The sequence below is a fragment of the Rattus norvegicus genome, chromosome 2 (genome assembly GCF_021556685.1).
Source record: "Rattus norvegicus strain SHRSP/BbbUtx chromosome 2, alternate assembly SHRSP_T2T, whole genome shotgun sequence".
NCBI lineage: Eukaryota > Metazoa > Chordata > Mammalia > Rodentia > Muridae > Rattus > Rattus norvegicus.
The window spans coordinates 193,445,430-193,472,808 of record NC_141535.1 but is presented as its reverse complement, the minus strand read 5'-3'; the positions used below and the strand labels follow the sequence as shown (position 1 = coordinate 193,472,808).

Below are 27,379 nucleotides of genomic sequence, written 5' to 3'. Positions count from 1 at the left end.
TAGGTGTCCATCCATAGATGGATGGGTACAGAAAATGTAGCATGTATTCACAGTGGAATATTATTTCTCCCTTTAAAAAGAAGGGAATATTGGCCTGGGAGAGAGCTCTGTTTAGACCCCCCAGAAAGCCCATTAGAGCTAAGTAAGATAGACCTACAATCCCAGTACTGAAGATGAGAACAGATAACATATCCAGGGAAGACAGGGCTTGCTGGCTAGTCAAAAATAAAGAGCTCTAATCAGTGAGTCACACATCTCAGAAACATATTGTGGAAAAGTGATTAAAGAAAACACCCTGATGTTAACCTCTCCCCACTGTGTGCATCTCCAGTGGTGAGTGCACACGCACATGTGCACACCTATTACACATATACATAGACACAGTGCCAGGTATGGTCACATGCATACCTACACACACACACACACACACACACACACACACACACACTGCCAAGCCTGCACACACAGTCACATGGTCACATACACGCACACAGTGCCAGGCATGAACACACACACACACACACACACACACAAAACACACACATACACACACACACAGTGGTGCCAGGTATGCACACACACATACAGTGCCAGGCATGAACACACACACACACACACACACACACACACAGCGGTGCCAGGTATGCATACACACACACAACGCCAGGCACAGTCACACACACACACACACACACACACACACACACACACACGGTGCTAGGCATGCACATACACAGGGCCAGGCATGGTGAACAGGCTTGTAATTTCAGCTTAGGAGCTTCAGTTCAAGGCCAATCTGGACAACTTAACAAAACCTTGTCTCAGAACTTAGAGGTTGAAAGATAGAGCTGGTGGTGCATCTCAGTGCTAAAGCAATTATCCAGCACTCACAAGGCTCTATGCTCAATTCAGAGTACATTTACAAGTGATATTTTGTTATGTTTGACAGCATGGATGAACCTGGAGGACACAGTGCTAAGTTAAGTGAGTGAAACACATAGAAGCATAGGGTACAGTGGTAGAGATCAGGGAGTGAGAAGAGGGAAGTTCTGAGACCCTGTTGATCAGCAGACAAAACTTCAACTAGATAAAAAGAGTAAACTCCGGAGCTTTACTATAAAATACAAGGGCCCCAGTTAATAATGACGTATTACGTATTACAAAACTGTATAGAATATAGGTCTTAAATTATAAGTAAATAAAATAATGAATATGTTAATGATCTTGACCAGTGCACATGTATACTTACCTTAAGACATCACAATGCGCTATATATATTTTGATTTTTGAGACAGGGTCTCTCTGTAGCTTTGGCTGTCCTGGCACTTACTCTGTATACCAGGCTGGCACTGAACGCACAATGTATTAAATTTTGTTTTGTTTTTTTGTTCTTTGAGGCAGGGCCTGACACTCTAATTCAGCTGTGACTATACATAAATCTGGCAAATGATCTGATATGTAATGTAAACGTTACCTCTCTTTCACGGTGATTATCAGAGATAATGTCCACGTGCCTCTTAAACAGTTCCAACACAGCGCTGTAGACCAGTTCGTACTGTTCCTGCAGAGTGTCACAAGCCCAGGAAACAACGAAAATCAAAACATCAGATGACTTGCAGAAGTCTCTTTCTTTCTTTTTCTTTTTTTAAAGATTTATTCATTTATTATATATCAGTACACTGTAGCTGTCTTCAGACACATCAGAAGAGGGCATCAGATCTCATTACAGATGGTTGTGAGCCACCATGTGGTTGCTGGGAATTGAACTCAGGACCTCTGGAAGAGCAGCCAGTGCTCTTAACCGCTGAGCCATCTCTCCAGCCCCCCAGAAGTCTCTTTCAAAACGGGAACATCCATCAACATACACCACTACACTCAGGATCAGTGCTTTATGCCATGTGGCCTGTGGCGGATTTGTCTATACTTCTAGGCTGTGAGAAGACTTTACATTACCGTAGCTACCTCACAGCATTTGATGCCACGCCTCGCTCAAGTGCTAACTCTACTTTTTAATTTATCTTTCACCTCTCGGGCTTCTTTGCTAGCATTTTTAAATGTATATGTTATCCTAGGTGCATTTTTAGTAAATCACCTGTATTTATGGAAAAGTCATCAGGTAGTGGCTGGAATACGAACTCAATATGTATTCTCTCACTTGGCCTTCACAATTGCTGGACAAAGGAGGGAGGCTCTTTTTTTTTTTTTTTTTCTTTTCTTTTCTTTTTTTTTTTCCGGAGCTGGGGACCGAACCCAGGGCCTTGTGCTTGCTAGGCAATGCTCTACCACTGAGCTAAATCCCCAACCCCTGGAGGGAGGCTCTTATACCTGTTTACATTCACTTTGTCCAGACCTTGCAGAAGTACTTCCTGGCATGTGGCTTAAAAACTGAATTGGCGGACTTGGTTTAATGTATTCAGATCAAGTTGCTGAAATTTTGTAGTAGCAAAGATACAAAAGAAAAGTAAACCTCGGTGGTTACAAAGGGATTCAATGCAAAGAAATGAGACATCTACTCTTACCATGTGCTACAAGGCTTATGGCCTTTTATACTTCATTTTGGCCTTTCTTTTTCCTGAAGCACTCCCTCTGAGACTTTACAACCCTATTTAAATAAAGCACATTTCAGAGATATTTTTAGCCAGAGACCAACACAGCATCTATATCACCCAGCATAGTCTTGGAATGCTATAATTAAAAAAAAAAAAAAAGACATAAAAAGTAACCAGCCATTGTGGTTTACTTCTATAATCCCAGCACTCAGGAAGCTGAGGCAGGAGGATTGCTGCAACTTCAAGGCCAGCCTAATCCTCAATGGTGAATTCTAAACCAGATGGGGGATATGAAAGCTAGACCTTGGGCTGAAGGGATGGCCCAGATGTTAAGAGCACACTGGCTGTTCTTCCAGAGGTCCTGAGTTCAACCCACATGGGTCGTAATGGGTTCTGATGCACTCTTCTGAGTGTAGTGATGGTGACAGTGTACTCACATATATAAAATAAATATATCATTAAAAAAAGAAAGTCAGACCTTTTCAGAGAGAGAGAGAGAGAGAGAGAGAGAGAGAGAGAGGCAGACAGACAGACACAGAGATGACAAATAAGAATGGGACTCAATCAGGAAGACACTGTCGTTTTGCAGTGTGGAAGAATCAGCTATAACTATCAGATTCATTTCCCTAGTCATTAACAATGCTAAATAGGAAAGCTTCTCCAGTTACTTTCAAATTCCTAAAACTAGGCCAGAGAGATGGGATTTTCTGAAATGGGGCATCATCTATGAATCTATGAACTGCTGAGTTCATACAGCAAGGTTGTGTGTTCACTGCTGTGTCTATGTATTTATAAGCACTGCCTTCCTTCCAAGTCAGCTAAAGCTTCTACTTCACATAAACTTTCCCCTCATAGGTTGAATAAAGAAAACACCTACAGACAATTTATGAAAAATTATTTTTTCCACAACCTATTCGTGGAAAACCTGTGTGGGCCAAACAGATGCTTTTGTATTAATAGCTCTTCAGTTTTTCCCTTCGTTCACAACTTGAACATTAAAATATCAGAACTGCCTCTGTGAACTACTTTATCTCTAACTTATGTGCAAGTTAATTTCTAAGGGACTTGAAGCACTTCAGGATCTTTCTACTTAAGTATAATTCTTTTAAAAAATACACAAAATACCTTGCATATAATATCAATAAAAAACTGAATGAGTGAGTGGATAAATTAAGTTCCACACTAAAGATGTATAAATGTATACATTTGAGGGAAATTACTAGAATATAAATGTGTGTGAAAGTAATATTATAGGCAATGAGAGATTTGGGCTTAGAAGAAAAAGGAAGAATATCCCTAGTGCAATGAACAAGTGTGGTCAATCAAGGGTGGGTTCAAAGGTAGTAGACATACTACGGGCTAGTTGTAGTTATGTTTTTAGAGCACGCCTAAAGTCAGGGCACTGTAGGGAACTGGTAACAAGTAGCCACCTCCATACAAGGCATATGATTGTTCTGACTTCAGTTTTCCCTACTTCCTAACGGGAATTAAATCACCTCTTGAAGTAGAAATGACACATCACTGATTTTCTCTGGCTTCAGAGAAGGATTCATAACTACAAAATTTCAAGTTAACTTATGACATTAGTTAGTTCTTTCAAATGAGTCAAATTCATTGGATTTTTTTCAATTTCCTTTGTAAGCAAGAAATAGTATTATAGACAGTAAACTATGAGGGATGAAAATAATCTGACCCAGGACAAGGGCTACAGGAAAAACACTGGGATATTCAGAGTTAGAGAAAAACACATAGTAAATTAGTCTTACTCATGTATATCCAGCAGCTTGTGGATATCTCACCATAAACACAGACACACAGCAAGACTCAGACACTCACTTTCATCCGTTCCCCACAGTCTGTACCTGAGTTTGAACTAGCGAAGGCCTCTGTGTTCGCATTTCCTGAATCAAATTAAAAACACTGAAGTTCTTAGGAATTATCTGCCAAGCCAAAGAGAAATTTTTTTTATCTTTTTGCTAACAAATCACTTTCTCATAGTCTTATATTCCTACCTCCTCTTCTACTAAAGAATGTTTTCCTCACTCCCTCCTTCCCTCCCTCTCTGTACTTTCTTTCTGACAGCAGTTCACATAGACCAAGGTAGCCTTAAACTTGCTATGTAGTCAAGGATGACTTTCAACTTCCTCCATTTTCCAAATGCAAGGATTACAGGCATCTGCCACTGTACCCATTTTCCAGATTTACATAGACAGATCCAATGTAAAGCTTGGTGCCTTGTTATCCAACCATTCTACCAACTGAACTATATTCCTAGCCCCAAGAATGCACTGCAAAATATGTTTTATTTTATGTGTATGAATGTTTGCATATATATGCACCACTTTAGTGTCTATACCCACAAAGGATAGAAGAGGACATTGGACGCCCTTTCCCGGAGTTATTGATGATTGTAAACTGATATGTGGGTACTGGGAACCAAATGTCTGCAAGGGCAGCAAGTGATCTTAACCTCTTAATCTCTGGCCCCAAGAATGCATTTTGAAGATGAATACAGTTACTTATAATTTTCACCGTGATTTAGAGCAGTGGTTCTCAACCTTCCTAATGCTGTGACCCTTTAATACAGTTCCTCATGTTGTAGTGACTCCAACCATAAAATAATTTTCATTGCTACTTCAAAACTGTAATTTTGTGGTTAGCATTGTAATATTTGGGCTTTCTTGTGGTTTTAGATGACCCCCATGTAAGGGTCACTGGACCCCCAGACAGGTCCCACAGGTTGAGAACCACTGATTTAGAAGCTGGTGTTGTCTTAGAAAAGGCTGATTGGTGTAATTCAGAACGATTTTACATGGGGTGATCAAATGTCGGACCAGGCTTAATAGATGTTATCTGAGGTTTTATAAAATAAAATAATTTAGAAAATTAAAAGCCCATATTTTAAATTTCTCATTTCCTAATAGACATAAAAACTCCTCTCTCTCTTGCTTTTTTGCTCCTGCTCTGTCCCCTTTCTCCTGCTCTCCCGGGGACCACACTTTAAGAACAAGTGAGGAACTAACCCAATTATATGACAGGGTAGATTTACAAGTGACTCACTTCATAAGAGAAAATGAGTTGTGAAGATGTTCCGAAAAGTGGAATTCTGCAACCCTGATACAGGCAGTAAGAAAATAGGAAGTGCTTGCTGGGAAACTCACCCCATCTTTCAGCAACATCCATGTATAATCAACAGCACAAATGACCCCCGTCCTTCCGCAGCCGGCACTGAAATGGGAGATCACAGCATGTGTATTTGCTGACAGAGATAACGGACAATGGTTGGAAATCCCATAGCAGATTTGAAGAGAAAGAAAATGAAACTTCCTATCCTACCACATCCTAGAACCTGTTCTGTCATGCCACGGTGGACCTTAGACAGGTATTGGCAGCCTCTCAGCAGAGTTTCCAGAACGAATGCTCATAAGTAACTTAAGAGAAAGTTTCGGGCCAGCAAATGTCTCAGCGAGTAATAACTCATGGTGCCTTTACCTGAAGATCCCAGTTCAAGCTCCAGAACCCACATGTGGAAGGAGACAACCTCCCCAAAGTTTGTTTACATCCCCACATGTAAGCTGTGACGCATGCACATGGGTGCACATATGTGCACACAAACACACAATAACAATGTAAAGGTATTAATTTAATGTACCAGTTGGATTTATAATAGATTGTTTCAACTCTTGACTTTCTCTTTGAATTGCCTCTCAGCCAGAGCCTCTACTGTTTTCTGTTTTTGCTGTTGCGGTGGTTGTTTTGTTCTTGGTAAAGGCTCATTCCCTGCACCTTACCTGCAATGAATGCATAGAGGAACGCAGTCGTCTTCTTGGTAACACCGCATATCCCAGATGAGCTGAAGGATAGGGTCTATAGAGGAAGGCACATCATGGTCCGGCCAATTCTTATAATGAAACTGGTAAACAATTCGAGTTTCCTATTTTAAAAAAATTAACGAGAATAAGAGAAGAACTTGAGGTTAGGATTCTACCTCATTCTCCCAAAATAATAATCTGACTAAGCACTACCTATAACCTTTTTAATTTTTTTCTCCTGTCCTCTATATAGCTCTCAAGCCTTATGAAATATGAGGATGTTTTCCATTTTCTTATCCCTAACAACCCCACCCACACAAAAGGAGGTAGACATGGCCATAGCCAACCAAATCTCCCTCAAATTAGAGTGTCCCAAGTAGGTCTCAGACATGTTGATATATTGAATCCCCTTGCCTTTTTGCAAGTCAGAGTAGAGAGAGTCTAAGGCATCAAGTTGGTCCTTAGAGTCTAACCACTGTTCATATAACCTCTATTCATATTACCAATATCAATTTTTATGTGCCACAGTGTGAAACAGATTAGGGGCAGAGTCTATTATGAGTATGAAGACCTACTCAAGACATCAAGGGCCCTGCGCCCCCCATGGCCCCATGCCTAGCCTGAGTCTCTCTCTCTCTCTCTCTCTCTCTCTCTCTCTCTCTCTCTCTCTCTCTCACACACACACACACACACACACACACACACACACACACACACACACAGAGTTACCTGTCTCTCTCATCTCTTTGGTTTATTATTCCTGCTCTATACTTACACTATTGAACTTGGCTTTCAGAGTCCTGATTTTATAATCAGATTTCTTTTTCTCAGTTTCCTAAGGAGAAAATTAAATTATTAGCAATTTCAAAGGCATGCTTTCTAAAAAGCTTAGCCATAATAGAAACACATCATACTCACACAGGATATAGAAAAGGGGCCAAATTGCAGCTGTGTTTCTCCTGGCTCAGCCCAATAACGCTCACACTTTTTCTGTTGCATAAAAGAGAAGGTAATGGTTTCCCACCATATAGTTTAATCCCTCCTACAAAATGAAACCCACTCCCTCATTCAGAGCAGCTCTGTGTTCTTCATCTTAGGCTAGGCACAGCTAACCACCTTGGACTTCAGCTCCAACAACATGATAGGGAATCTCCAAAGGATAAAAGACAGACATTAAAGGATGTCTGAATTACAGACTTCCTAGAGCCTGAAAAAGTAGACAGCCATTGTTGACCTATTTTCAGCATCTCAGAAGAAGGAGGAGGAGGAAGAGGAGGAAGAGGGGGAGAGGAAGAGGAGGAGAAGGAGGGGAGGAAGAGCAAGAGGAGGAGGGGGGAGGAAGAGGAAGAGGAGGAAGAAGAAGAGGAGGAGGAGGAAGAGGAGGAAGAGGTGGAGGAAGAAGAAGAGGAGAAGGAGGAGGAGGAGGAGGAGGAGGAGGAGGAGGAGGAGGAGGAGGAGGAGGAGGAGGAGGAGGAGGGGAAGGAGGGGAAGAAAAGAAAGAAAATTGAAATCGTTGACTAAAACAGCCGCACCAGCTAAGTGCCAGATTCCCTCGATTGTGATTAGAATTCCCAACCTGGAATAGCAGCACTAGATTAAAACAGCAATGCAGTCACATGTTTAGGTTTAAATATCACATTTAAAAATGAATACAGGTGAAATTTATTTTAGCCCAATATGCCAAAATAGTTAACATATGATCCAGTGTACAATAATAGTACATATTTGCTTGCCCGGTTATTTTAATAAAAATTAAAATTCTATGTATATTATATATATATGTATATATATATGTGTGTATATATATATAACACACCTTAAGTAGAATACTAAATTTTCACAGGAAACATTTTTATTTATAGTAAATCAAGTTAATATTTGGAAAAATTTCACATACCCCAAAATAAAGTTTTCTCTTTTTTAAAAGATTTATTTATTTATTATATATAAATACACTGTAGCTGTCTTCAGAAAAGGACATCATTACAGATGGTTGTGAGCCACCATGTGGTTGCTGGGATTTGAACTCAGGACCTCTGGAAGAACAGTCAGTGCTCTTAACTACTGAGCCATCTCTCCAACCCAAAAGAAAGTTTTCAATAACTGAAGTGAAGGTTCATTTTTAAAACAGCAATGCAGTTTAACTAATTAAAATAAAACTATTGACTCCTTTCACCATGCAGAGACTCAGCTACATGTGGTAGTGTAGCCCAGCATCTGATTATCAGAAAGGAAATGGTACTCTTTTCTCCCTTCCTTTCTTTAACAGGCGCTATGAGGAAAAATGGATAAAAGGGATTCTCAGACATGAAACCTCTTGTGGATCATGTGGTATGGTATGGTTTTTTCCAGAGAGATACACATAAGCAAAATTCTGTCACAAAAATGCCCTCTGTCTCCCGCAGGGACACCACCCTTTTTCCCCTTTTTCTTTAGGTCAACCAGAACGAGGCAGCAACTCACCTTTCCCATTTCGAACTCCATACATGCCATGACGATGACCTGGAGGCAGGACACAGAAACGTAAGTGTGTGTGCGGAGCTGGAGAGGACAGCCCTGCATGGGTCCCAGAGCCAGAAAGCATTTAGCATTGTTTCCCTGCTGGCTTTGCCTTTTTAACCAAAGAAGGAACCCCAAGGACTTAAAAACCAAACCGCTCTTACTCTTCCTTCTTTTGTCCCCGCTTCCCTGGTCTCTAGTTAGCTCAATTCTTGCAACCAAGAGAGCCTGTCACGGTGCCAGATCTCATTCACGTGAACAAGAGTTCATTGTAAAATTGATAAAAGATACCTACGCTCTGAAATTTCATCAATTCCACAGAAAAGAGCTGCTTTTAAACAGCTGGGAAACCTGCTCAGCTTCTCCCTGGCATCCCATCTTCTCTACTGAAGTGACAGAAGCAATTACACACTCACCAAGACACGGTATTCCCAGATCATCCTCCAGAAGTCCAGGAGAGTTGTAGATAAAGGACCCTGAGTGGCAATATAAGCCCTGGGCCCATAGACACCCTAAAGGGAAGAGACATCACCTGAGGTGCCTGCAGACAGCATTCTATTCTCCCTACTCTCCTCCCCATCCCCATTTCAGGTGCTCAGGAGAACACAGGGTCGTTTATTCCCTCAGTCTACCTTAATAAAGCTGGCATTGATGTAACTGGAGTCCTCATCGGACGTTAACAGAGACAGCTCTACCAGGCTGTGATCATCTAGAACACGAGAGAAAGAGATGGTGTGACTGAGAAGTCTTACATAGAGGGGTGAGTCGGGTCTCAGGAAAAGTGACTGTTACAAGTTTTTGATATGTGAACAAGTAATCTAATGAATGAATTTTTTTATGATCATAAATAGTAAAATTAATTTGTCAGTGCAGTATCCCAAGATTAAGAACAAGTACTTGGTTAAGAAGTGGAAGAGAAGAGGTAAAATTGGGAGGAAGTACAAGTTTTCAGGAGGAAATGGAACTTACAGGGCAAAATATCCTTGTATCTGTTTTTCTTGATATTCTTGGGCCTCTGAGCCACGGTTGTAGGATATATTTTGTCTGCCTTGTACTTGGTAGATTGCCTTTTCAGCTTCTGTAATACAATTCCAAGAATAATTTTTCCAAAGAAACAGGTAAGAGATTTGGGGAAAAAATAGTTCACTTGAAAGCAGGAGCACCTAAGTTTGATTCCCAGAACCCACATAAAAGCCACGTGTGGGCTAGGAATAGTGGCACATGCATTTGGCAGACATAGGCAGACTCTTTACAAGTCTGAGCCAGTCTGGTCTACATAGTGAGTTCTGTGCCAGGCAGAGAAACATAGAAAGACCCTCAAAGACATAAATAAATAAACGAATGAATGGATGAATGAATGAATGAATGATTGAATGCAAGCCAGGTGTAGTGGCTCAAACTTGCAATGCCAGTGCTGGGAGCTAGAGGCAGGTGGATTCCTGATAGGCCAGCCAGCTTAGCCTAATTGGCAAGCCCCCGATCACAAAACAAGGTAGATGACTCTTGAGGAAAGACATCCGAGGTTGCCCTATGGCCTCCATAAATTTGTGTGCACAACCAAATACACATGCGCACCACATACAGGGAGAGGCACACGTGCACACATGGAAGGAGCTAGAAGCCATTCGTTTTTCACACATTCCACCTCAACCCTTGCAGTGCCCTCCGGAGCTAACTGCTTCCAGGACAGGAAACAATGATGACACAACACAGTTCAGTGACTTTGGAGAAGTGAAGCTCACACTGCAGCTGAATCACAGTAAAAAAAAGCCTACATCTGAAACTGCTAAATATTCAAGAAACCAAATGATGTCTAAAAGTGAGCTATGTGCTCCACCCAGGGAATAGACACCAGAGTATGACTTACTTTCTTATACGGTCTAGTCAATGTCAACAGGAAAATTACTAAATTCCATTCATCTTTTGTTTTACTTCAGATCATTTGTTTTCTAAGTAGAAATGGAGCTTAAGTTAGACAGACTCTGTTTATAACTGTCAAAAAAATCTCAGAGATTTCAGTTCCAAAGCATTTTTGACTCAAACCTTAAGCCCACCGTTCCATTCCAGCAGGTAATAATCTAAACAGAATCATATTCTTTAGATAGAATATGATCTGAGATGGGCAGGGGCTGTCTTAATGTTATTGGACAAGAATCCTTAATTGTTCCTTAAAGTTATTCCCATTTATAGACCTAAATGCGAGGTCAGAAATGCTTTGGTAATTTCTCTTTGGCTACTTGTCTGGAATTAATGTAGTCCAAAATTTCATCTCCTTTGTAATTAAAAGAAGACAAACAGATACATGCACTAGAGCTGAATTTTGTGAGACCTAACCAGTACCTCTGACGATGAATGCAATGTTTACTGAATTAAGATGATCTGCATTATTTCCCCACTATTTAATGAAGAATCATCCCAGGAAGAGTATTAATTGCCTTCTAGGGATAAATCACTCAACATCGCCAGGTCTCCATTCTCTTTAACTTTTGTTTTGAAATCTGTTCTTCCCTTGGCCCCTATTGGTGTATATTTTCTAGTTTCTACACTTTCTTTGTTTCATTATGCTAGCTAGTTTTATGTCAACTTGACACACAAGTTAGAGTCGACTGAAAGGAGGGAGCCTCGATTGAGAAAATGCCTCCATAAGATTGCTGTAGGGCATTTATTATTGATTAGTGATTGATGGGGAGGGCCCAGCAAATGTGGGTGGAGCCACCCCTGGGCTTGTTGGTCCTGGGTTCTATAAAAAAACAGACTGAGGAAGTCACGAGCTGAGCCAGTCAACAGCATCCCTCCATGGCCTCTGCACCAGCTCCTGCCTCCAGGTTCTGGCCCTGCTTGAGTTTCTGTCCTGACTTTTCTCAGTGATGGACTATGATGTGGAAATGTAAACTGAGTAAACCCTTCCCCCCCCACACTAACAAAGAAATACCCAACACTCAAATGATAGAGGGTGTATAGTATTTGCTGATTAATTTGCCAAAATTTTATTATATTTTCAGCATCATTTGGATACATCTCAAGTTTCTATACTAAGATTTCAGTTCCAAATTACCAACCAGGTCCTAGATATTTTCATTTCAATATCTTATCGCAGCCTCACACTCGGTACATCTGAGGCTAAACGCATCATTTTCCCACTGGTAAAGGCCAATGGAACTCTCTCCATTCGGAGCAATCCCACCCCACACCCTGGTGAACAAGCACTTTAGGTTCCTCCCTGCCCACAGTTCCCACCCCGGATACATTTAGCGAGTTCAGTTGTTTCTTCCTGCGCAGTCTTGCATCAGCTTTTCTCCCTGCTATGGTTGGGATATGGTGTGTCCCCCTCTAAAAGGCTCCAGTGTTAAAGTCTCGCTGGGCAGCCGCTCAGCTTTGAGGAAGTGATTAGATAGATTCTGAAGGCTTTGATCTAACCAGCGGATTAAGCCCTAGACGGGTTCAGAATACGATTGTACTGTTGAAAGGAGGGTCCTAACAACGCAATAAGCCACAGTGACATGTCCTGGAAAGATTTATCTTGTTCCTATCCCCTTTCTAATGGTTTGTGTCTCTTTGTCTCTGGGGATCCATGAGGTAAGTAGCTGTGTGTCACTATACCCTCACTCTTGTGATGTCTGCCTCTCCACGGGCCTACAGCAATGGGGCCAAGCAACTATGGAGCGGAACTGTGAGTCAAAACAACTCTTTCCTCCTTCAAATCTATAATGTGTCATCACAGTGACAGAAAACCCTCTAGACACACTAAGTTTAGTTTAGACTTTCCCTTCAAGCTTCAACTCCTATGACTTCTCATCTTCAAATCATTCTTCATCCATTCACATTTATTGGGTCTAATTATGTCAATTAACTCAATCTATGCTTTGTTCATCTTTCCAGTGCTGCTTAAAGAAACTTCAATAAATCATTTTTACTACTTGGAAAATAAATTCCAAACTCTGCAGGTAAGGATCTCTTGAGCTAGAATCAAGTTCGCTTTCCTGAATTTCCCAGTGCTTTCCAATGAAATCTCTAAAGATGGCTTCTAGATTCTTTCAAGTTCTCACCAACTGGTGACATCATGGGTAACATGACATCTTTAAAACTAGGGTGTTCCTTTGGCTATTCATAAGTGTTAGTGTCCTTGGCGCTGCTTTTGCCTTTCAGAGCCGTGGCTATGATCTACTTTTGACCCACAGAGTGAATAATAAGAAGGAACTTATCTCAAATGAGAGCAATAACAACCAAAAATCAAGAGGGCTGTTACTACTGTTACTCAGCAGTGTATGTGCTTCATACAATACTTCTACATCAGTGATGAGGACATACAGCTTTGCGCAGGAGTTTGCCTGAGGCAGTAATAGAAGTGGTTCTAAAATGAATGAGGAAAGGGGAACTCAGAGATATGACCGGTGTATCCCAGCCCTCAGGAGGAGGCAGAAGCAGGAGATCGCTGAGTTCAGGGCCAGACTAGTCTACATAGAGAGTTTCAGGTCAGCCACTGCTACACAGACTCTACCCCCAGCAATAAAAGCAATGGCACAGAGAGGAGAGAGGCAGAAAAGAGGTGCCGTGATAATAGGAAATTTTGATCCAACAAATTATCCAGATGTATCACGAGGCTTCAGAATTGGCTCAGAAGGTCAGGTATCGTGACCCACACCTTTTAACTGAAGCACTCAGGAGGCAAAACAGGTGATTCTCCCTGAGTTGAAGGTCCGCTGGGTCCACACGCTCAGTTCTGAGCCAGCCAGAGCTACACAGAGAGACCCTGTTATTAAAAAGTGGATCAGGGAATTTGGTGACGAAGTCAGCCTTCAATGAGATGGGGAGAAAGTGGAGAGCATAGCTAAAAATTCAGAACACCACTATTAAATATATAGAATTTAATTAAACTAATATCTTCCAAATAGAGTAACATGAAGTTACTACAACAGCCCCAGTATATCTTTATAGACAGGGATTTGAATTATAGCAGCCAGTCTGTGCTTGTTTCTTTGAGGCTCCCTGAGTACCAGTATGTATTCCTCTAGTAACTAACTATTCTTTTTTTATTTCTGGGTTTGATAAGACACAGGAAACCTGCTGGATCCTGACCCAGGAACACGGGAAGTTCTTGAATCCTGGTTGTACATCACGGTTTGAATTCCTTTGATTTCGGAGCTGGACTTGACAGGAGATGCTAAACGGTGTATTTTTACACTAAGGTGGCTATGCTAATGGACTAGCTTGGGAATTTAATTAAGAAATGACACAGACACCTGGAACACCATGAACTACTTCTGGTGCTTTAGTGAGATGGATTAACAGGCAAAGGTACCGGCCGAGACTGATAGCTGAAGTTAGTCTCTGGGATCTGTGTGACTGAAGGAGAGAAGTGACACCAAAAGTTATCCTCTCACCTCCACACACCTACCTGTTCCTGCCCCCATTAAATATAATTTTACAATTTTCAAAAGTGCTTCCCCTGGAGCTTCACCCATTTCTCATTTCTCTCTGCTTTTTATCCTCCTTATTGGCTTTTCTGCTGCTCTAGATTTTATGGTTTCTGAAAAGTGACCCCAAACAATTCTTTCTAGAAGTTTCCAGAGTCAGTACCTCCTCTCTGTGATACTAACTTTATTCGTTTTCCTGAACTTGGCTCTGCTCGCAGAATGCTTCTGGAGGAGAACGTTGTAGGCAAAGCCTTGGGGTTTGTTGGCTTGGGTTTTTGAGAGGCACTCTTGGGGCAAGGTGCCACAGGTGAAGATTATGTCCGTTAGTAATGGGATGCTTGTTTGGTCTGCACTGTGACCTTCAGAATGGCTTTTTCTTCTGCTGCTCCTGGAGTCATCTGACTGATGACAGAGGAAGCTACCTGGCTCAACATGTCACAGGAAATACCTACAGAGCTGTTAACTTAGGAAGTGTGAAAGACTTTAATTTTTTCCCCTGACGTCTATCTGTGGTCAGACCACCTTTAAATCGTCCTTTTAAGTCTTCTTCTCTTCCTGCTAACGCTGAAGCTCCCAGGCCCTAGCAGAGAACATAACAGGGCCAAAACGCTGATAAACTACAACAGAAGCAAGGGAATGCTAAAGGAAGAAGCAAACGGTGTGGGTATAAGCAGGACTGCTAAGGGCTGGATCGAGGTTTGGGATGATGAATAGGTCAGAGGGTCAAAGTATTTCTCTGCCAGACACGAGGCAGGGGCTGTTAGTCCCTTGATGAGGCGTCAAGAGAAACTGAGAGAAGAGCATCTGGGAGAATAAGGTGAGGGAGCCATCAGCCTATGGCCCCTGACACAGGGTAGGAAGTGCGATACACTGGACTGTGTGTGCTCAGCTAACAGTGAGTTCCTTTTGTCTTTGGCCTCGAGTCCATTCGCTGTCAAGAAATGAGAACAGAATGGAGACCTCACTCACAGAGTCAACGAGTTAAGACTAAGTCCTATGCACGTCTTTCTCAAATACTAGTTAATAAATTAAGTCCCTTCCTAAAGGGAATGAAGAAAGTAAAACAGCAATCACAAAACTGTAGTGTCTGTGGTGTAAAACAGGATGCTGCAGTGCAAAACAGAACACGCTGAACTCCTTCCACCCACAGCTCCTTTTCGCTTGCGAGATTTTAGCGTGGTTAGAGATATACAGGCATAAAGAAAAGACACTGACAACACCTGCAATTTCATTTTTTTTTTCTTTTTTTTTGGAGCTGGGGACCAAACCCAGGGCCTTGCGCTTGCTAGGCAAGCGCTCTACTACTGAGCTAAATCCCCAACCCCTGCAATTTCATTTTTAAATTCATTGATTTATACCAGTAGTTCTCAACCTCCCTGATGCTGTGGCCCTTAATACCTCATGCTGTGGGCCCCCAACAATACAATTATTTTCATGGCTACTTTGTAACTGTTATGCTGCTACTGTTATGAGTCATGACATAAATATCTGTGTTTTCCAATGGTCTTTGGTGACCCCTGTGAAAAGGTCCCAAAAGGGGTCATGACCCACTAGTTGAGAAACACTGATATATAGTCTTGCTATTTATTTTTTCATAATTAGTCCCTTTTATTTATCACTTAAAAATCTAAATCTTATAGTTAGGCATTTTTTTTAAAAAAAAGTCTTCACTAGTGGTAAAACTACAATGAAATTTAAAATGTGACAACCATAAAATTCAGGATATAGATCACCTCTAGTTTAAGGGGAAAGGATATTTTCTAGTAGGACCTAAAAGGCTGACTTGTGTAATATTTCTTAAAATAAGTGTTGTTTTATGTGTATATAAAATAAATAGCTCCTTTAAATTATTTATATACTTTTAGTTTTGTCCTTTAATAGTTGAAAAGTATGAGAATAATAATAAAACATGGTGTATTTTGTAAAGAAAAAGATCTGAATTTTGAGCAGCTTCCTGATTGGTGGTTCATATCCACACACTTGCTCTGCGCCCGGGCGCCTTTCTGAGCTGCTACACAGCACAGAGCTCCAAGAGCGTTCAGACTCAGGCCCCTGCAATTTCACTTTTCTAGCAAGACCATCATGAAAAAGACATATTGGCAAGCTTTCTTACTGTCTGAAATCACCATAATAACCACTTCTTTCAAGTAGTTTATCTGTACTTCCCAGGTCATGATTTCCTTCATCTCCTTTTGGGTCAGTCAGACCTGCTGGTGCAGAATATGATAGATCTTGCATATTGTTAATTTTTAATAAAACCAACACAGAGCCAAGTGGTGGTGCATGTCTTTAATCCCAGCACTCAGGAGGCGGAGGCAAGAGGGTCTCTGAGTTTGAGTCTAGCCTGGTCTACAGTTAGTTCCAGGAGATCCAAGGCAACACAGAGAAACCTTGTCTGGAAAAAAATAAAGACTGAAAACCAAAACCAAACCAAACCAAAAGAACCAACACAGAACAGATGAATTGTTGGTTATTGGTTGTCTGGCTGTTGGCATGAGCCTTTGGCATGATCTGCCTTTTTTTTTTTTTTTTTTTTTTTTTTTTTTTTGCCATACCATATGTCACATTCTGTCTTGAGTAAGAAGCTAGATAGTTTTTCCCCTGAATATCCTTAGCCTGAATTTTCTAAATGTAGATTCTGTATTCTGCAGATCAGCAAGACTCACTTCCAACATAGGACCCCTGAGGCCATCAGATATAAATTTGGGTCCTTGGGTCCCTGTGATTAGTGTTTTCTAAGTTCCCACTGTTGAATATAGTTGATACTGCTGCATCATGCCAATAATTCTTAGGAAATGGACCATGTTCTTCTTGGCTCCCCCTTTTCAATGCCTTTTGTGAGGATCTGTTCTTGCCAATGACCATGGTGCTCCTCAGGAAGCAAAATGAATCTTAACATTAAGAGTGAAAAAGGGGTTGGGGATTTAGCTCAGTGGTAGAGAGGTCCTGGGTTAGGTCCCCAGTTCCGAAAAAAAGAAAAAGAAAAAAAAAAAGAGTGAAAGCAAGCATTAGCATTCTAATGGACTGGATGTACTTGCTTATTTTTACCTTAAGAATTAGATCTTGGAGCCAGCAAGGTAGCTCAGTGGGTAAAGGCACCTACTACCAACTGTGACAACCTGAGTGTGACTCCTGGGACCTTCATAGCAAAAGGAGAGAACCAACTTCCTTCATCTCCACATGCTCAAAACACCCTGTACACAAACACACCACACACACACACTCACACATACACACACACACACACACAAACACACTCACACACACAAACATACCACACCACACACACACACACACAAACATACCACACCACACACACACAAACATACCACACCACACACACCACACACAAACACACCACACACACACACACACACACACACACACATTTAAAGTTTGGCTGAATATTTGATACTGCAGGACATAAAGCATCTTCATTGTCTTCAGAATTGAGCAAGATTTTATAATTAGCAGCTCTCTGAAAACCACTTCACATAAATATGTAGTATAAAAATGGCAGAAGTATGTTCAAGGTTGTATCAAAATTTTTGAAAATTCTATCCTAATGTCAAATCAAAATTAATTTCATGAATAGTTTCAATGAATCTCAATCAGCAACTCCGACCTCAATTTTTGAAATCAAACATTCTAACATGATGTACAATGCAAAGGTAGACTAATCTGACACTTGTGTTGAGTAATGCTAGAAAATACTAAGTCGTCGTTTTCCATAATTAAACCACCATGTTTCTAAGAACACAAAACTATGTGTATACAATGAAAAAAAAGGTAGCCAGGGATGGTGGCACACACCTTTAGTCCAAGCACTCCAGAGGCAGGTGGATATCTGAGATTAAGGCCAGCCTGGTCTACAGAGTGAGTTCCAGGATAGCCAGAGCTACACAGATACTCTGTCTTGAAAAAACAAAAAATAAATAAAAAATGTACACTCAAATGAAATGTACGTACAAATAAGATACAATTGATTTGTTAATACTTAAATCCAAGCAGAAGAGTTTCCCACAGTGTTTGGTGTTTATGGCTCACTGGCAGGCTGAGTGCAAACTGAGCATGTGTGTGTGTGTGTGTGTGTGTGTGTGTGTGTGTGTGTGTGTGTTCCGAATCAAGGCTGCAGGAAAAGTGGCACCAGGCAACACTAGTGTGTACTTAATTTGAATCAAATTGTGGCTGTTTGGCATTCAGAATCCTATGCTTGCCGAAGTCTTCATAACTCAGTTCAGTTATGTGAGCCCCACTTTGAGAAGCTAATAAACATCTTTCTGAGCTGATAGCACTCCTGCAAACATGGTGAACGTTCCTATGACCCATGGGACATTCTGCAAGAAATGTGGGAAGCACCGGCCCCACAAGGTGACGCAGTACAAGAAGGGCAAGGATTCTTTGTATGCCCAGGGAAAGCGGTGTTATGACAGGAAACAAAGTGGCTACAGCAGGCAGACTAAGCCCATTTTTGGCCAAAAGGTTAAAACTACAAAGAAGATTGTGCTGAGACTGGAGTGCGTTGAGCCCAACTGCAGATCTAAGAGGATGCTGGCTGTTAAGAGATGCAAGCATTTTGAACTGGGAGGTGACGAGAAAGGGCCAAGTGATCCAGTTCTAAGCTGATTTTGTTATGAAGACAATAAAATCTTGACCTTTCACCCCCCCCAAAAGAGAGAAGCTAATAAATAGAAGATATACTACTAAGGGGAGAATGAACCACAGTTTGACTTTCTCTGGAGCTCTATAAGGTTGCTTCTTGTTACCTTGTGAGTGCAGATGGTTTACTAAGCTTCCGACAAGACCAAGAAAGCATGAGTGCAAAGGAATTGAATCAGGAGTTTAGACCTCTACAGCTAGTGGACAGGACTACTAACAGTAGGGATGGTCAAAGAGGTTGGCCCTGAGTAGACACACGGTCATCTTTAACAAGACAGGCAAGGGTGTTCCATAGCACTGGTTAAGGGAGAAGCTACTAGGCAACAGCCCAATTGCAGTAATTAAATCAAGAAATTTAAATCAAGTATGAAAAGACAAGGAAATGGCAAGAATGTGTCAAAACCATCCTGAGAGTAACTGAGGATAGATGAGTCCCGAGCAAAAGGCCAGGGGTGAAGTCAGGAGGAATCAGCTTCAGAGGTAAATATGTTTCTTCTGGTGGTGTCAGTAATAAAAAAACCTGCCCCTTAATAAATACAACATTTACTTCCATAAAGGCTCATTGGTTCTCAGGAGCTGTTTCAACTCAACAAATGTTTATGTTCTTGCTATGCAGGGGGTGCTGTGCTCATAACCATTTCCTTAGTATCATTATTGTAAATACATACAGAACCAAGAGTTTCCTGGAGTCTATGATAGATAAAATCTACAGAGGCTATGACAATGTCAGCACACTTCTAGATACATTAGCACTTGAATCCAGCCATTAGGAATGGGTTTCTACTATTAGAGCTCAATGGATCCTTCATATTTAATAAATATGTCTTCATATTTAGTAACTGAATATTCATATTTTCTATAAAAATACCTCCAAGAAACAAAGTTCACTTTCTCTTGTTTAAATAATATATTCAACAGTTTTAGGGATTGTTTTTTAACTAAAAGAAACCCTACTTTAAGTATATCGACTGTAAAATAAAAGTTAATACATTTGCCAAAAGCTTGGAATGTACAAAGAATGACTAGACTGTGGGTGTAGCTGAGTACTTGAGTAGTAGAACCTTTGCCTAGCAACGGCAAGGCCCTGGATTTGACAATCTGTGTAACAAAGATAGATTCACAGCTAGACCAGGATGCACAAGCCTAAGATCTAGTTACTTGGGGAGCTGAGACAGGAGGCTTGCAAGGTCTCCCTGGGCAACTTGTGATATCCTGTCTCAAAATTAACAAAAGAAAAGAAATGAGGAAAGAAGGAAAGAAGGAAGGAGGAAGAAAAGGGAAAGGAAGGAGGGCAAACTAGGCTAAAAGTCACAATGAAACTACACTTTGAGGCCAGCAAGGCTAAACACTGCTGTGGTGATTCAAAATAGGTGTTGCCAGCTGGGTTGGTTAGTTTTTGTCAACTTAATACAAGCTAAAATCATCTGGGAAGAGGAGATCTTAACTGAGAAACCACCTCATCAGATTGGTCTGTAGGCAAATCTGAAAGGCATTTTCTTGATTAATGATTGTTGGCAAAGGCCCCAGTGCATTATGGATAATGCCACACCTGAGCAGGTGGTCGTGAGTACACCATAAGAGCAAGAAAGTAACAGTGTCTTCCCTGGCCTCTGACTCAGTTCCTGCCTTGAATTCCTGACCGGCCTTCCCTGAATGACGGCTGTGACATGGAAGCTCAGTCTAGGTAAACCCTTTCCTCCCCAAGTTGCTTTGGTCAGTTTTATTATAGAGACAGGAAAGCTAATTAGAACAGCCAGTAACAATACTCTATGATCACAAAAAGAATCACATCTATGGGAGCAGAGACTGAAGAACCTGCCCCACTTGGGGCCCATATATATACCGCCACCAAAACTAGATAAGATGGATGAAGCTAAGAAGTGCAGGCCGACAGGAACCAGAGATAGATCTTTCTTGAGAGACACGGCCAGAGCATGTCAAATAGAGAGGTCAATGCTAGCAGCAAATCACTGAACTGAGAACAGGAACCCCGTTGGAGGAATTAGAGGAGGGATTGAAGGAACTGAAGGGGCCTGCAACCCCATAAGAACAGCAATGCCAACCAACCAGAGCTTCCAGGGACTAAACCACTACCACAGACTATACATGGACTGACCCAGGGCTCCAACTGCATATGTAGTAGTGAATAGCCTTGTTGGGGCACCAGTGGAAGGGGAAGCCCTTGGTCCTGCCAAGGTTAGGCCCCCAGTGTAGGAGATTGTTTGGGGGGGCAGTAATGGAGGGTGGATGAGGAAGGGAATACCTATATAGAAGGGGAGGGGGAGTGGTTAGGGGGCTGAAAAAAAGAAATGTAAATAAAGAAATATATCTAATTATAAAAAAGAAAAAAATCACATCTATGGAACTTTGACAGAATTCACAACAACGACTAGAAAAAAACATGAGATCCAACTGCATGCAACAAAATCGAATAGCTTTTCAAATCAGACACAAAACACGACACAATTTCATCTGCATGTAGTTAAAAAAAACAGGTTTTAAAGCTATTGTTTAGTATAATAAGCAAAGCAATGCAGAAAAACCAAAAGGTATACAGATAGTGTTGACTTCTGTCTTTTGGGGAGAGGGGTGGGGTGGAGGTCAGGGCATTATTATTAGGAAGAATACCCAGGGGCTGTCTGTGCAGCGTGTGTGTGTGTGTGTGTGTGTGTGTGTGTGTGTGTGTCCGTCCAGGCATCTCATGAACACCAGGCTGAGAATAAGCTTGAACCCCTGATCCTGCTGAGTGCTGGGAACGCAGATTTGTACCACCAAGCCTGTTCTGTGGATTAATCCAGGGCCTCCTGTGTGATATGCAGTCAATGGACCAACCATGTGAGCACCATCTATAGCCCAACAATCCTATTTCTTGATCTAGGGGTACATAAGCCTGCTTTATTACTATTTATGAAGTTGATGTCTACGTTTAAAGCATTTGTTGTTTCTATGTTATATTTTAAATTTTTTCCAAAAGTTTAAAGCATTAAGGCCAGTTGATCAAATAGAGGCAGGAGGCGACAAGTAACAAGGGCAGGGGTTGTGATACTAGCTGGTGTATTGTTTGAACTTTTAGTTCTATGACTGTGAGCTGTGTGGCTTTCTTTTTTGTGAGTGTGCGGTGCTAGAGAGTTGAGTTCGGGGCCTCGAGTGTGCTAGTCAGGCACTGATATATGTCCTCTGACCTCCATGCATGAGCCATGGCATACATACCTTACCCCCTACTGACTAAACAGATGCATAAGTGTAATTTAGAACATTCTGAAGGGAACTCAATCTCCCAAGGTGTTCTCTGACTTTCACACTCTCGCTGTGGCACCTACATGTGTGTGAACACACACACACACACACACACACACACACACACACACACATTTAAAAATATAAAAATAAAGAAAGGTCTGGAAAGATGGTTCAGTAGATGGCTCACTTGCTGCTTAAAGCTGAGGTCCTAGACTCAGTTCGCAGCATCCACCCAGTGATTCACAACACCAGTTCCAAGGCATCCAGCTCCATCTTCTGGCCTCCACTAACTCCATGCTATACACATGCAGGCAAAACAATACGTATATACACACAAAATGCAAATCTGTCTTTAAGGGAGCATAGTACGCTTGGTGGCACGTGCCTTTAATTCTGTCACATAGGAGGCAGAGGCAGGCAGATTTCTGAGAGTTTGAAGCCAGCCTAGTCTACAGAGTGAGTTCCAGGGCAGCCAGAGCCACATAATGAAAACTCAACAACAACAAAAGTCAGGACAGGAAATCTACATTTAAGTGTAAATGCTGTATGGTAATTGCCACTAAGGCAGTTACCAGTGCCCTTACGTCACAGAATTCATTCTGAAATCTCATACACACAAGGGCTTCAAGTAGACTGGAGGCAGAAGTCAAGTGGGAACCTTCCAGTGGGATGGCGGCATTTCCCTGGCCAATAGCTCCTCTCTCTGAAAGCTATTTTTCTTGTGTCTCAGTTGAGCCTTTAGGTGGGGCTTTAGGGTAAAACTCTTTGTTTTTTCCACTGGAGGACATGAGTCAGTGAACAGTGAGGTTCCACTTAATCACCTCCCCAAAAGAAGGTTCTTAAACATAAGGAACTAGAAGGGCAAGGAAATGATTAGTATAAAACCAGGACAGTGATTTACCCTTGAGTCGGGTGGGGTGAGGGTGAGGTGGGTGGAGAAGCCATCTGTAGAAGGGACAGTCGGGAATCTCTCGGAGTTAGACAGTACTGCAATTATTTTTAATCTGGGCAGTGACTACATTGGCAATGGTTCCTTTATAACTTCATTCACACATTTCATGTAGTTTTCTAAATATATATCGTAGTTCACAATTACAAGCAGCTAGAAAATACAAGCTATAAAAGGTTCTTTTAAGCTGAGACCAATATAACCGGATTTATGTTATTAAAAAAACCACTTTGGAGCCTGGCGTGGTGGTGTACCCCTTTAATCTCAGCACTCAGGAGGCAACAGTAGGTGGATCTCTGAGTTCAAGGCTAGTCTGGTCGGCATAGTGTGTTCCAGACCAGCTCTGACTACATAGTGAGACCTTGTCTAAGAAATTAACTAAGGTGGGACAAGGCTAGAAAGAGAGGCAGGAGGTAGCTGCCGGTTTGGTAAGAAACTATCATGACATCTACAAGTGGTTAAAATATTAGAGATATAGTCTGCTCTGTTTTGAAAAATACAATCAAAATAAGACAAAGCGGGCACTGCCTCTCAGCTCCCGTTCCCCTCTGTATCTTATAAATTGTCACAAGAATGTCTCAATAATACAGTAAACAGGCATGTTTGTATCTAAGCAGACACATTGGCAACTCTACCCTGTGGCTAATCTAACCTGAGAACTTGTGGCAGAAAGAAAAGATTTTAATGACACCATGACCTTATGCAAGTTGAGCTGGCATAACATTTTAGCATCGAAGTTGAACCACTATACACTAGCCTGCTGTGATATCTAATCACACTATCTGTTCAGTGAAAGCATCTCGTCTAATTTATCTGGTGCTGGAACGTTAGCGCTGGAAAGCAAAGACATTTTGTTTACTATTGTATCTTAGCGTGAAGAAACAAAGTTGGTACACAGTAAGTGCTCAGTAAATATTATGGAATGATCCCTTTTTTGAGACAAGTCCCTCTAAGCTGCCTGGGCTAGCCTTGAACTCAAGATTTAACCCACCTCAGCTTTCCAAGTAAATGGGTCTCTAGGCGTCTCCATAGTACTCATTTAATTATTATAATTATTGATATGTAATCATCACAACAATCCAAAATGAGGGTAGATAGGACATAAATTATTATCCTTATTTTTTAAAAGCTAGAAAACAAAGATTTAGGATGATTTGGGAACATGTTAAATACTTGATATTTGGATGATGGCCAAGTCAATTTGCTTCATTTTTCTCAATTCAAGGCTGAAGGGCTAAGGCTTAACATTCTTATAGTTCTGAAATACCAATTAGAAGCATTTTAAAACACAAAAGGCCGGTGTGGTAGATGCCTTTGATCCCAGCATTCTGAGGCAGAGGCAGGAGGATCTTTGAGTTCAAGGCCAAACCTAATCTACATAGTGATTTGTAAGCCGGGCAGAGCTAGGTACCGATACAAACAAACAAAACAAGCAAACCCAAAAACCAAAAGCACGACTGGTATGCCAGTCATCACGCTATCCCGCACGCCTGACTTGGACGGAGCATGGCCTACCCAGCTTCATTGCACTGTCAACTATGGCTCCCTCCAAGTGGATTCATTGTTCTGGGTAATCAAGTCCTCCTGCTCCCAGGCTGCCTTGCTCTCCGTGTCCCTCACTCCTCTCTACTCCCTACTCTACCCAGTCCACTTCTCCAGACAGTATACGTTAAAGAAACCCAGTTACTGTAAAAAAGGAAAATGCCCGTTCTGATAATCAACTTGTTACAAAAGGGAAAGGAGGAAAAGTGGCAAAGGATAGTTTGGGTGATTTTTCAAAAGCCTGTTATACCAACGATATCCTACCAGGAAGCTAAAAATAACACTTAACATGAAAAGTTACTCTTTCTTTTTAGTATCAATTAAAATTAGTAATTTGAAGCATAAATCACAATGCAAATGCTTTCTCCAGATGCTCAGAAAGCATGAATACTCATATATCTGTCTGGACCTTCTATAGGATTGTTACACTCAAAGAACACGCAAACCCCGCATTAACACCAGCATACCTGGAGAAAACCCTGAACACACAGATACAACAAAACCCAGAGAGGTTATGTCTTTAGTTCACCTTCCTCCCTTCTGTGTTCATGTTGTCTCTCCAGCAACTGAGTCTAGGCAAGCTCCATCCCAGCAGACTGTTACAGTTTATCCAACTGCTCTTAAGAGCATTACAGAACTCACCAGAAATTCATTGGCAAACTCCTCCCTGTTAATTTTCTTTTTCTGGGCCTCTTTCAGTAGCTGCTGCAGAATTTCTCTTTGGTCCATGCCGTAGAGCAAGAGTCTGTGAGTGGGTTAAGGGAGGGCATGTCAAATATGTGTCATGGCCAAGACACCACCAAGAAGCCACCACTGCTGCATGAGCCGGGCGTGCTGGAGGCTGTGGTTAACTGACTTCATCACAAGCCCTAGAGGAAATTAGTACAAAACTAGCTTCTGTGGTCACACAACAAAGCCATCCTCTCCCTGCAGGGCCCTAGCGCCTTCCTTTCTCAACAAAGAAACTTGGCTACTGTTCAAATGTAACAAACAAGAGGCTAACCAGAACACAAACTGTGGTCTGCTTAGCTCAGAGTCTGTTCCACTCTGTCACTCAGACAGCTCTCAGCTCTCCTTCGATTCCCAGAGGAGAGGCAGAAAGTACAGTTCCAACCTGGGAGTTCGGCCTTCCACGTTCCCCCAGTGAGCAAAGGCCTGGGTGACACCCGTGCCTTGTTGCTGGAAAGGAGACAGACTCTGGAGTTACCTATCTTCTACCTGGACGATTATCCCCAAAGTCTCTGGTAGATATGATCATGGCAGACCTCTTGCTTATCAAGTGGGCATTTTTATTTCAGAACTTGTCGAGCCTCCATTATAAACCTCACATTTTCTTTTAGAGGAAGCAAAGTCCACTGCTTCTGACAGGTCGTCTCACCCATGTCTGGGGAAGTAAGTACTGGCCTCCATTAAGGGAAGTGTTGGTCTCTGTACCTCTTCAGACCTCCAGTAGCTTTGTAAACATAGAGAGCACTGCTTTCGGTAGGATGGGAAGCACCCGGCAGGCAGTTAGCACAGTACCCCCAGAACGCACTGCAAGTAAACAGCGAAGGAACAAAAACTAACTAAAGCTAAAATCTACCTTGCTGAGAATCTACAGTTTCTAGGCCAGCCTGCCTCGAGAGAATTGAGGAGAGCGGTGCAGTCTGGAGTCCCAGCTACTCAGGACTGTCTCAGCTGCAGGGGCACTTGAGTCTAGGAGTTTGAGATACCAGGGAAACAAAGGGATCTCTCTCTCTCTCTCTCTCTCTCTCTCTCTCTCTCTCTCTCTCTCTCTCTCTCTCTCTCCGAAACTGAAGAGGGAAAGAGAGGGGAGGAAGAATGAAAGAAAGAGAGAAAGCCTTTTTGACATTTTGATCCTACAGCCCCTGTCTTGGAAAAGACCCCGTTTCAGGGAGCCATCCATATTTGTGGCATTTGTGCCTTGACAAGGCAGGTTGTTCCAGAGAGCACTTCCACATCTCGGTTTGCATAAATCCTCTCCTCAATGGTTGCATATCAACCCACCCAAGATCTGATTCAGTGTGAAAATGCCCGCAAATGAGGAAGTTGAACAAACGATATGTTACAAAATTAGTTTCAAGTTTAAAAAAAAAAAAAAAAAAACCTGGGAAAGGTGTAGTTTGGATACAAACTTCCTCTGTTTAAGATATTAGCAATCCTTTCTGGTATTGCACTATTCAAACTCCCTTCAGAAAATCATGATTTTGAACACAAAACGCACTGTACCCTCTTCATTGAGCCCTTGGTAGGCAACTTGAAGTTAATATTCCACATAAAGAATTTCAATTGTGGTTCACATAAATTAAAATTAACCATAATTCTCTAGCAATATTTCCTGAGAATAAAACAATATCTCTGAGATTATCCTCATCTAGCATTAAAAGGAAATGTATTGCTACTGTAAATAATGCAATATCTGACTATTTTAAAACATACAAAATATGGGGAAACTTTATTTTTAAAAAGAATACAACATTCTTCAGGGCATACTGGCATATATGTGTAACACTAGCACTCAGGAGGCTAAGATAGGAGAATTGCTACAAATTCCAGGCCTATCTGGGCTACATACCAAAACAATCTCAAAAATAAAATAAAATACTTTAAAAATCCTAAGTTAACTATAAATAAAATTATATAAAAATATGAAATTTAAGCCAGACTCAGGAAGGCAAGTTTTACATGTTTTTGTTCCTCAAACAGGGAATCTAG

General features: G+C 41.5%; 1 protein-coding gene and 1 pseudogene across 6 annotated transcripts in view; one reads left to right on the top strand and one right to left on the bottom strand.

The window, feature by feature from the left end:
* Window positions 1–25,517, bottom strand: part of Ptpn22 (protein tyrosine phosphatase, non-receptor type 22) — a 47,862-nt gene extending 22,345 nt beyond the window's left edge. For 5 of the 6 annotated variants that reach the window (XR_015661428.1, XR_015661429.1, XM_087620041.1 and 2 more), the window contains exons 1-11: window positions 25,307–25,517; window positions 9,830–9,938; window positions 9,493–9,569; window positions 9,277–9,372; window positions 8,825–8,863; window positions 7,280–7,351; window positions 7,137–7,196; window positions 6,341–6,483; window positions 5,711–5,777; window positions 4,412–4,489; window positions 1,475–1,561 (exon numbers count right to left, since the gene is read on the bottom strand). Coding sequence is in view for 4 of the 6 variants with exons in the window: in XM_087620041.1 (XP_087476167.1) it covers window positions 1,475–1,561; window positions 4,412–4,489; window positions 5,711–5,777; window positions 6,341–6,483; window positions 7,137–7,196; window positions 7,280–7,351; window positions 8,825–8,863; window positions 9,277–9,372; window positions 9,493–9,569; window positions 9,830–9,938; window positions 25,307–25,393 (915 nt within the window). In the remaining 2 variants the exon portion in view is untranslated. 6 annotated transcript variants of the gene reach the window in all.
* Rpl36a-ps15 (ribosomal protein L36A, pseudogene 15) lies at window positions 18,551–18,934 on the top strand (annotated as a pseudogene).
* Window positions 25,518–27,379: the final 1,862 nt, after the last annotated feature.